This window comes from Anser brachyrhynchus (genome assembly GCF_964034855.1).
Source record: "Anser brachyrhynchus genome assembly, chromosome: 8".
Classification (NCBI taxonomy): Eukaryota; Metazoa; Chordata; class Aves; order Anseriformes; family Anatidae; genus Anser; species Anser brachyrhynchus.
This window is the reverse complement of record NC_137702.1, coordinates 30,006,613-30,018,899: the sequence shown is the minus strand read 5'-3', so window position 1 is coordinate 30,018,899 and position 12,287 is coordinate 30,006,613. Positions and strand designations below refer to the sequence as shown.

The window sequence follows — 12,287 nt, the reverse complement described above, 5'->3', positions numbered from 1 at the left end:
AGTCATAATGTTTATGCCATGCACAAATTTTCCTTGGAATATTGTTGTTTTTCCACAGTTCATGACATCACCCTCCCTCTATTTATCAGATATCTTTAAATGTGTCATATTCTGAGCATCTCACAGCAACCAAAGCACTGGCTTCCCAACACCAGTGTGAGGTAAGGAGATGGGTACCAAGACACAGAGACTTTAGGAACTAGATCCACAGATGGATCTTAATACTACTCAACTTTTACTTCCAAAATCCAGTATTAAGCATCACTGAAACCACCAGGACACAATTTAACTGCTGCCAGTTAGCATAAAATCCAGGCATAACAATGCCCAGCTGTCTCTGTAGTAAGCCCCAGGTGGCACATGCAATACAGCACTGGAAGTCTGCGGATGAGTAGAAAATTGAATGAAAATTCCCCACTCTCCCTCACCCTGAGCAATGTTTATCTGAAGATGTTCTACCTTGATCTGCAGTCCACAGAACCCAATGATACTAGCGTGCGCAAGTAAGTCAGGAAAGTTTGTGCTCAAAATACATCTTAGTTCTTTTCCTCAAGCTTCCCCATACCAAATCAGCTGTACAAGTAACGTGCATAAAAGATAAGCTACATGTTTTTTTATACACGATTCAAATGTTTGGACGTAGAAATGCTTAAATAAAAATGAGAACAAAACCTCTGTAGATATAAATGAGCACAACTACCCTAAACTGAGATGCCAATATAAGATTTGCTCCGTAAGGCAGTCAGGTTCTCCTTCACACCAATGTTTTCCTGGATTCCACCAGACAGATATTGTTGTATAATAATATATTTGTTACAATGTAGTTTGGCCCATTCTAGATGTGAACATATGCCTATTATAAGAGCAGGAAAGGGGCATTTGCACACCACAGAACTTGTGTGACTGCAGCGTAGCACACTTACACCTAAATATTAGCACAAGATTTCCCACAGGGACTAAGGTGCTCTCCAGGCCACCGCACATACACAGCTGCGACCAGTGTGCTCCCAGTCATGCTCACAGCTATGGCTGTGCAGTGCTCTTAGCCATACCCCTGGTAAGCTAACATTAGCATAGGTAGGCTAGCAGCTGGGACACAGCCATAGCAGCCAGGTACTCCAAAACCCCAAAGGTCTCAAGTTCTGCTGAATTTGTGTGTTGGGGGGGGGGGGGGGAGCCTGACTGGTCAACCGCAAAGTGGCTCAAATAGAGCCCAACAGAGCTATGCCATGCTGCAGCTCTGGCTCCACTGCAGGGCAGATGTAATAGGGCCATTTCTACCGTAAGCATGATCTACTAGCATAAGAGCTAAAGTAGATAAATAAATGAATAATAGTGCTTTAGTAATTATAGTGTGAATGATCTCAAAAATAAGAGCAAGATATAAGGAAACTGTTTTAAATGGAGCTTAATTTACTCAATATGCATAATTCCAAAATGTCTCCCAATCCTGACAGGCTGAATAGCCTTGAACAACTACTATAACTTTCTGTTCCGCTGCTCCCAATCTAAAAAATGGTAATAATGATATTTACCCCAAACGTAAGGTGCTTTAAGGCTGATGAATTAGAAGTTTTCTAGAGTAATGGAAATTCAGCATGAAGTTTTATCCACCAATAACTATATGGCTCTGGCTCAGAGGTACTTCACATTGCTGGATTTTGGCATTTCAGAGCATTAAATTCACTTAAAATTAAATTGCAGGCTTAGGGACCCCCCTTAATTCCCTCTTTTGAAAGAGCTGGAAAAAAAGTTACGCTTGCAGGGACTGAAATTTTATTCACAGCTGCAAAAAAAAAGAGATCATCAACCAGCAGATAGCACTCAGTATTGAGGCAACCATAAATCTGTTGGTAAATATAAATCAGTAGCCGCTGACTGTCTTCTTAAAAAATACACCCCAAAAAATCTTAGCAATATAACTACAGCTTTTCTTACCTCAAGAAGTATGAAGCATGGCAACGTCGTGTGGCTTCTCTGAGACTTATGCCTGATGTTTGAAATCATGTTCACCTGCGAAGAAAACAAAGTATATTGTGTCTACCTGTAACAAGCTGGCATGGCTGAGAATAACATGCTGACAACAAACTACAAAAGGCCTGGCTAAAACACAAACATACCAAAACAAAGAATGGTGAGAATTACAACAGGACAGAGGAATGCATATTACTTTATACCACTATGAAATGAGTTAAGTTATTACTTGAAATTACTTAGAGTTAATTTAGAATTGACAACCATTTTTGTTCCAAATAACAGCACATATGCAAAGATTAGTACTTATTATTGTTTTAATTATATCACTCCTCACTTTGACCTTTTTAGTTTCAAAACAAAACATTTATCTCTTTTCATTAGAGTTTTTTTGAATTTTGTTGACTTCAAAGAAATTTAAGCACATTCTTAAAGTTTACACTAGAGGGCTTTGCTGAGGGAACATTAGGTGAAGGCTTAAAAATTTTCAATCTACCAGCTTTCTACAGAAGCACAGTAACACAGGGCTACCAATCTGTGAAATCATGCCTTGAAATCCCAGTAAAGCAGACTTCTGGTTCTGAAGGATCCACAGAATGTTTCTTCTCAATACCACAGATACATAAGATTTCCTAGCTCCTTGCAAGAAAATTAAGATCTGTGGTGTTTTTTGTTGTTGTTGTTTTTGCTTTTAAAAAGGCATCAACTGCCTAGAAGAAAATCCTGTAGTACTAATCCCTGCTGCAGGAAAAGACCAGCAGAAAGCCATGCATCATGAATACAATGATTCTAGGAGCCAGCTCGTGACTGCAAAAGTAAATTAGCTAAAATCTCCAGAGGAGTTAGCATCTTCAACAATTATAAAAGTGCTTCTGAATGCTAGGCAGCCCCTCTAGATCTCCCTCTTCTTTCTTAAATATATTGCTTTGATAATTTAATTTTTAAAATCTCTAGTTTTAAAAACTTCTCTCTTTTATTCCTAAGAGATACTGAAAGAGTCCTTTAGCCCTCTTTCATTTTTCTCAGCTGTGCCTTTTACTGTTCTGCATTCCTATTCATCTTTCTTTTTCATGATTTCTCCTTGTCTCCATGTGCTCATCCCCCAGTTCCTCTTTATCACTTTTACATACTCCCTTTTCCTCATTCCGCTTCTCTCATGTATCACTTCCAACACCCTGCTTCTCCTCTCTCATTTCCACACCATCCCAAATCTCTCTCTGATTCTCCTTCCTCTGATGCTTCAGTAATCTGCAGCTGACTCTTCTCCTTTAACTTCTGCCTTTGGATTCCCTCCCTCCTGTGCTCTGCTTGTGTACGTGCATATTTCACACAGGGCTCAGGGCTGAACAGTCCGGGAGCAGAGTGGGCAGATGCTTCCAGTAACACTGGGAAAGGACACGCTGGTACGTGTGCGTGCAGCCTGGCGGCCAGCAATGTACTGCGCATCTCAGATACCCCTCTCCCCTCACAAAAGTGGCTGGGGGAGTCTGACACTGTGCCTCCATCCCTGTCTGAGTCAGAAGAAATGTGGAAACTGCTCTGTGCAGTGAGGCTTGTGTATGCACCAGCTGGGGGCTCCCTGGGAGCTATTAGTTTTTCAGCTGGGACCCTGTCACTCTGGGCATTTTTAGCACAGTTTTTGCTGCTATCAAGCACAGCAGTGGATATCTGCGTTCAGCCTGTGTTTTCCTCAAAGCAATTAATAAGAAAATGCTTCATAAGCAAGCAGTATCAAATATGTTCTTGAAATCTCTCTCAGGTTGTTAAGGGCTGAACTTACTTACCAAAGAAATAGATAAGTAAGTTTTTAATTTATTTGTGTGCATCCAGGACAAAACTCTGCTGGTCATATTCCACTGGATTCACATCTTCACTCTGGCAAGAATCCCAGGGACTCCTTGACATTCACTTATATGGTTAGGTAATATATCCATTAATATTGCATATTGAGATGTGCATGCACAGCTACGCACATTGGGACTATAGGCTCAGCTGATTAAACAGATGCCAACGTAGCAGTTATTATTTATTGTGTGCTTGACAGTATAGTGAAGAGAACAAGCTCTGAGCATCAAGGGCCAATACTTGGCTGCTCTTCAGCTGTTACCTGAGGAATAAGGAGGACCTAAGATTCTTCTCCAGCGCAGCATCAAATGAGACATGTTTTTGCTTATGTCACCTAAGTACTGCAGCTGGGTGTCCACCGATGCCTAAAGCTCTCCAGGCACAGAAATGGGGATGAACTGTAGAGCCTGAAGCGTGTCCCAGCACTTCCTTTTCCATAACATGGAGACAGGCACGGGCTGCAGCCTGGAACATCCTTTACACAGGAGAAACACATACCCTATATGAGATTGCCTTTCCTGAGGTTGTTGCTCTGAGTTTGGAGGAAAAAGAGTGAGCATGAATGAGGCATCAAGAAACCACCTGTGAGGTGATGAAATGCTACAAGCATCCATATAAATGGCTCTTGGTAAAGAAGTTATTCTGTTTTAGTAATCTGAAGTCTTTTCATGTAACTAGCTACTAGGCAGCCTATGAAATGGTTACTCTGACAGTAACCCACTGTCATTATCACGCCTGCCTCCAGCTGCTCTTTTGGGGATATGCCTAACAGTAGCCTACAAGATCAGTCTCTAGACATGCCTGCCCCTGCCATGTCATCACCAATCTGCCTCACTGCTAAGCTAGGGATTCGCGTTCACATCTGTGCTCTTTCCCTTTCTGGAAGAAAGGTTGCAGGCACAAGCTTCCAGGAGGAGCTCAGGACAACATGATTTGACTGAGGGGCAGTACCTCTCTGCAACTCTGAATGAAGGCTGGTTATGAACCACAGCTAAGTTGGCAGCTGTAGGCCGAACATCCACAATTTATGCAGTTGTCATCAACATGCTCTTTGTTTCTGATCACATTTGGAGAAACCCAAGACACTCCTATTTATAAAGAGCCTCAGTATCTCTCCTTGAGAGAAATGTTCAGGTGTTTAGGGTAATTCTTTTTAACTTTTAGCCACTATGTAAAGGGGGAAGGAGTTTGGTAGCTAGACCAAAATAGCAGAATGTTTTTACAAAAAAGAGTCACTGCCCTGTGTTTGCCTGGAAATCAACCCTAGAAGTGATTACTAGACAGACCTACTGGCTCAGGTCCTTCAGGTTCACAGAGAGCCCTGCTCTTTGGATGGGACATCTGCAATGAGCTGTGGGAAATTCTATACAATTTTTAGTGTAAAAAAGTAAGATTCCTAGAGTTTAAACATTTCCAGCATTACTCAGAAACAGAAGAGGAAGTACTTGGGCTTGCAGCTTGAATATGACATCAAGCAATATACTTATTATCACATTTCTACCAGAGCCACAAAATGAACTCAGATACCCACAGTTCTGAAAGGAAGTCCCCTAACCCCACTGTTTTACTACTTGTGTTATCCACAGTTGACAATGTATGACTGTCTTCTCACATGACCTTTTTTTTTTTTTTGGTGAAAGCCAACGTGAAGGAAATTTGAGAGCCTAGTGCTGCTCACCTTCCAGTTTGTTATACATGTGCCAAGTAGATCTAAGACACTACTGTATCATCATTACAACATGTCTATTCCATCATAGGCTTCCCTGCTACTTGAGAACCAGTAAGAAATATAAATTGCATATTCTATTTCATCTATCTCTCTCCATTTATGGGTGAAGTCCATCAACACCAAGAAGAAAGGACTTAGCAATAAGTCAGGAGAAGTAAAGATAGGCTGTGAATGAAAAAAAAAATGATAGCATGAAAAGCAGGGAGGATTCTACTCTCTGAGAATGTCTCATCTGATTGAAAGCAATATGCTTTGCAAAACTGCCCAGAGTTCTTGCTGTAGAAGTGTTAAATGAGAAAGACAGGGTTTTATTGCATCCGGAGTCAATAATGGAAAAGAAAATGTTGCACAAACATGGCTTCTGCACTGGGTTTGATCTGTTATATTACCTATTTTCAGTTTTATAAATGGAACTTGTCAGTGTAAATCTTATGTCTTCCACTTTTTTTTTTTTTTTTTTATAAAAGGTAATTTGTACACACTTTTAAAATGCTTTAATGGTGGGAAACACGACCAGATTCTGTCATGCAGCAATACACAGATATGAGTGTGCTAAAGGATACCAGGATATGATGATGCAACTTGCAGAGCTATATACAAATAGATGGCATTTCATCTAAACACACATTCAGTGCATTTGAACCACCTGTTGAGCAAAGTTTCACATTATTTTGAGAAGCTAAACTGTACTTAAAAATCACAAGCAGAATGTTAATAGATAATGTTAATATAATGTTAATATAATAATAATAATGTTGTAATATAATGTTGTATAATAATATAATAATAATAATGTTGTAGTCTTATCAGGTCTTACTTTATTAGTAGAATAATATTAAAGAAGAAAGGTAATATAATTTGTTCATATGTCCTTCCCATCATTTATGATGGCAATTTGGAAAATAAGGTCTTTTACTGTAACATCTTGGCTTCTATGTAACCACAGTATTTCTCACTTTCTGTTTCATGTGAATTGATTCAGTTTGCTTTGCTGTTATGCTAATTCCTGCATCTCAGAAGTTCTGTGTTAACACTGCAAAAATGACACCATTTCTTGCAATGAAATACAAAAAAAAAAATCTAACTTGAATGAGTTTGTCAGGACCCAAAGCATATTTCTCCATGGAAAAGCTTCTGTAAAATAAGCACCTACCTGCGTGCTCACCCATTCAGTAAATGTTGCCTAATGAACATGATAGCTCTGGGAAAAACAGAATTTGTCTTCAGCAAATCTCAGGGGAACATACAAGTCTCTTGGGTGTGCCTGTAACACAAGGCTATTCTTTTCTCAATAGTAAAATGCTAGGGAGTTTGTGCTCAGTCAAATAGCCTCTCTCTTACAAAAAATATTGCAAAATGAAAAAATAAAAATGATCTTCCTTTCAGGCTCCAGATCTCCCAGAGTAAGAAAATAAAAACACCAGAGCCACTTCTCTCCCCAGTAGGAATGTTTTATCAATCTCTTAAGTATATAGCAGGAAAAAGCAATAGATCATACTGATGGTTAAGATCTGAAAATACTGTTTCAGATTGTTTGGACACTGACCATAGAGATCAAAGTCAACATTTTTAATTATATCCAAAAATAATGTGTGAAGTGAATGAAAGTGATCTAAACTATGCAAGAGTAGGTTGCTTTCAGCTGAGAGTGAAAGGAGACATCAATTGCATATCACCTTGATAAGAGCAGGAAAAGACATTCAACTGCTTTTGCTACCTGAAAATTCATGAGTGCTACTAACTGGTGAACCTTAATAATAAAATTCAGATGCTCTTTCCCTCTGAAACCTAGGGCAGTTACTCACTTTGCCACTTTCTCCAAATATCTTTCCATCTCATAAATGTATTAATCCATAGCCAACAAGTTCCCTGCAGCATCTGCCAGGCCCTCAGTGATTACCAAGGATCAGCAAAATCTAGGTCAAAAGTAAATGAAAAACAGACAAGAATGCTACCAGGATTGGAGGCAGTACAACATATACCATCACACCATTTTCCCCAGTGATTTCCACATATGTTGCACAAATGTGTCTTGTTTCTTTATTCTTTGCTGGTCTTCTGATGGATGTGGATATGTCATGATATTGGGAGCTAAGTGATGCTCACGTATCTTAAAATTTAAAAGTATAAATTTTTTAAAAACTGTAAAACAATCAGTTGAAACAGCATTGGGAGGCAATCTCATTACCATGAGAGATGAAACCTAAAAATGAGAGAAACTATATCTCTCTTTCTTAGATTATTCACTATTTGAAGATTAACATCAGGAGGACCTGGAAGCCTGTCAACCACCAAATCAAAATCTCCCACTGGAGTTCAAATAGTAAAAAAATATCAGCAAGAAGAGGATTCCCTGGATTATGTTTGTAGCGATAGGATTAGGCTTTGCCCAACAAGCTGCATTATTAGAAATAACAAGGTCATTTTTATGTTAAGAAGATGAAGGAAGAATGCATTTGTTTTGCAAGCAGGCAAATTAATATGGCATTAACCAATAAAAGAATTTCATAAACTGACTTCATTTGTGAACTCAAGGCAAAGCTTAATCCTACAGCTTTGCACTTAAAAAAATATTCCACTGGAGTGAAGAAGTAAAATCCTGGTGTTGACATGAAATCCCATTTGACACGGGTATAACAATGACTTTCCACCATACTAACACTTGCAATTCAGAAAGTATATACAAAAACACCTTCCCACAGTCAGGGAAGGATGAGCGTCAGTGAGAATCTCTGCAGGGAGACACTCACAAAAATAGTTATTATAGTGCAACTGTCTGGAATAATTCCCCATATAGATATTGGAATAGATTATTGTCTTCATCTTTCTCTCTGTTTTAGAATCAAAATATTCAAATATGTAGAACTTTAAAAATAGTTAGCCTGCAGCTTGCTGTGCAGTCAGAAGTAGATTTACCAGACACTGAAAACCAATTATAATCAATGCCCGATGAGGTATGAGTGATGCAGGCCATACAAGGGCATAGCAACACTGGGTCTGTTTTAAACACTGTGTAAAAAAGTCTTGTGTCCTCAAAGTTCTGAACAAATAGTTTTAAAATAAAACATAATTATATGATTTTAGATCTTTTTTCTGTTACAAGGTTCAGTCCTATCTTCTCCTAATTAAAAGTTAGTTCACATGCTAGCCTGTGAAACTTGTTACTTATAAATATTTTTACCAGAAAAAAAATCAACTGCTCTAATGTTCGCCAAAAACACACACAAAGAAGAAGCAGAAGTAACTATGTTCACATGCATACTAGAATATGTATATCTGAACATGTAAGCAAATTCTGTATTGATCATGGGATGTGATGCAATTACAGATGGGAGTGGGTATGGTTTTTCTTTCTACAGGTCAAAACCAAAGAAGTGCACTGTGTAACCAATGAGAGAGTCTTTATGACACTGCAACAATCTAATTATTATTTGTTTCACATTTAGACAAACTTGATGGAGGCTGGCATCTATAAATCTAAATTTAATCTAATAAATACTATTTCTTTAGATTCTACTTATTTGTTCTATTTCCTTCTGGCTAAATAAATCACTTCATTTCAGCTCATGCTAAAATTTGGCGTTATTTCTGCAGAGAAAAACTTTAGTGACAGTTCTCAGATTCTGCATAAGACCTAATATATGCCTATTACTATGTGAAAAAAGACACAAACTTCAAAGAACTTAAGCATGATAACTATCTTTATGCTTCATTAAAACAGAATAATTCTGGAGAAAAGTGACTTAAAATTTTACTGCATAATTTTAAAGCTCCCAGTTAGCTTATGTATATTTTTTCTTCTTCCTAGTCACTACTTACTAATAAATAAATGAATAAATACAATCACAGTAAGTATCTTAAAGAACAAAAGAAAAAAAAAAGATTATTTTAACAAGGAAAATATAAATGCATACCTCTAGGTGGAGGTGTGTGAATCCCCTGTCAATGTGTTCTGGGCCTGCCTGAATATCAAAACACTGCCCCCACTGGCCACCGGAGTACATATGGTGAATCCTACAAACTCCTCAAATAAATTTACAAATTTCATAAATAAAAGTGAAATACAACCCTTACGTTGTGTTTGCATTTTTCAGTGACAAATTATGTACTTATTCAGGCAGCTGGGATACCTAATAAGGGCGGGTGCCAACTGCAGGATACGGTATCTACTAAATAACAATATGTTCACAGGAGTATATAGCCATACTGTAACTTAAGGCCAAGTAAACAGAAAATATAACCTCAGCATGTGTATCAGAGGATCATCACAAACAGTTTTGCACTGTGGATCTATCCGTGAAAGATTCATTTTCTAAATATGTCACTGCAGCTGGTGATTCAGAAGTAGAACACTTCTATCTGGCAACAGATGGTCAAGATGCATCTCATTTGTAGGATAGTCTTCTGCTAAAAGAACTAGTCCTCCCCACAATCTGTATAATCACATAAGCATCTTGTTTCTAGTATTACTAACACGAGAAAACACACTAGCACCTTTTCTCACAAGATTAATCAACCCTGTATACACATAGTTGCTCAAGTATTAAGGGTGCTTCTATGTATTATAGCCACTTTTGCATTCCACTCCTAATTCTGTAGTTGATGAAGTGCATGCTATGTATATAACACCTGTGTAGTTACCCAAATGCCCTAGCTGGTGCTCTGAATCTATGTAGCATTCAATCATACGTTGTGCTGAGCTGCTCAGTAGCTCTTACTACCAGCTCTCATCGTTCCAGTCCTACAAACTGTGATTGCAGCAAGCTGTTCTTATTGACTGAGGGATGCTTGTAGCTTCCCAGTAGCATTTGCCAAGGGTTTGCAAAGGCATCCCTTCAGACTGAACCTGCTGCATTGTTTCACATGTTTTTAATCACTCATGCACAAGGAGGCAGTATCTGTGGGAGTAACAGATGGCTGCTAACAAAGTCAGTTTATCCTATTTCCTCCCTCACCATCCCAGATATGTGTTGCCCATTGCTGGCTTTCTTCTCTAAAGGTTCTGGGAAGGATATCCCAAAGTCCAGCACATCCTAACTAAGCATTCAATACTTTCCAGTGGGACCATCCCCTGTCAATGTGGTGGCATATCCTTCTATTGTGTTCCTAGAAAGAAACACTAAACTTAATACAGTTTACATAGAAATTGTTCTACAGCCTTCGTTTTCCACCCAGAGTAACAGCAGCATGCATTCTCATGCCTTGCGTTGGCCAGAATTTTCCAATCACTATGAATCCTTCACAGAAAAGCATGGAGCTGGGCAGCAGGCACACAAGAGCTGAAGCAAGCTCTGCCACCCTCATCCCGCTCTAGTGTTTCATGTTAACAGCTCTGAGAAGCGCTTCTTAGGAAATTTCTTTTAAAAGTACACATTTGTATTTTAAAATCAAAGTTAATGAATCTGGAAGAACAATTATGGAAGAACAAGGGTATAGGAAGAATAGTAATACTGACCAAAACCAAAGAAACAAAGAAACAAATACCACCAAACCAAACAAACATAATTTTGGAAATTCCAAATGCAATTCAACTTAATATATTTATGTTCCATTTTACCGTTATGAACCCCTGACTATACAGAGTAGATCTACGAATGCATTTCAGAACTGTAAATAAATCTGGTCAGAACAGCATTTATGACCATTTCAGGACATATAGGGAAAGTTTTTTACAACAAGGAGACAGGGAATAGATTGAATATCACATTATTAGACAACCTGCCACACTGCTGGAATATCAAATTAGGGACAGCACCAGATGTACAGATCAAGAAGCAACTCAAAACTGTTCCAGGGAACGTTTGGGAAATAATTTGTATTTGTGAAAGAATTTGTAAAAATCCAACAGATTCTGTTTGATAATAACTGATAAAGAGAAGAAATGGATACATTCAGTAAATGAGTTGTTCCTTTGGATGTCTTCACTCAGCTCTAAGAAAAAGGGCTCAAACATCAGCTCTAGTGGAGAGTTGAGTCATCAGGTAGGAAAATTCAGCTCCCCCATTTTTATGTGGTTTTGTAAACAAGAAAAGCACTGCAGAATTAATTCAGTGCTTGCTTTGGTCACAGAATCCAAAGTGACTGTTGCCATGGGTACATGGAATCAAGTTCTAAAGGGGATTTAAGGACATGACAGAGGAGAAAATAAAAGTCAGAGTGGAAGATTCAAGAATTCTAGATCCCTGAAGAAAGCAAGGATCTGAAACACAAAGACACATAAAAGGAAAGTGGCCATTCATGCCATGAAGACAAGACAGAAGAAAAGACAACCAATTGAAAGAGCAGGGTAGAGAAAGAAAGAGAAGAAACTGGCAGACACTCTAAAAGAGAAAGAAGAGCAGTTAGCTCCATCAGAAGGAACAAAGGAACACTGTAAATAGGCAGGGACTGGATCATTAGAACAACAAGCTACACAGTACAGAAGATCATGACAGAGATCAGAAAAGGCCAAGAATGGGATCTGAAGAAATAACAGCTAAGGGAAAACTGAAGATGCACATTTGCAAAATGAAAAATGGGTATGGATGATCAGGGATTCTCGTTAAAAAGAATCCATAAGCAATTCGAGAAGAATAGAAAGATATGCAGTGTGGCAGAAGCAAGAATATGTGTTTTCCCAAACCACGAAAACTCGTCATGAACAGAGAACAGAAGAATCCACTAATCCTACTTCATGTTGAAAAATGTCACTGCAAAATTACATCAAGAAAAGGATCAAAAATGTCTGTCGGTTGGGAAA

At 38.5% G+C, this 12,287-nt stretch overlaps 1 protein-coding gene across 3 annotated transcripts in view; it reads right to left on the bottom strand.

The window, feature by feature from the left end:
• PLPPR5 (phospholipid phosphatase related 5) overlaps positions 1-2,013 on the bottom strand; it is a 104,045-nt gene extending 102,032 nt beyond the window's left edge. For all 3 annotated transcript variants that reach the window (XM_080602526.1, XM_080602525.1, XM_080602527.1), the window contains exon 1: positions 1,939-2,013. In XM_080602526.1, coding sequence (XP_080458652.1) covers positions 1,939-2,007 — 69 coding nt within the window. In that variant the 5' untranslated portion in view covers positions 2,008-2,013. The remainder of the gene's footprint in view (positions 1-1,938) is intronic.
• Between the last annotated feature and the right edge of the window lie 10,274 nt (positions 2,014-12,287).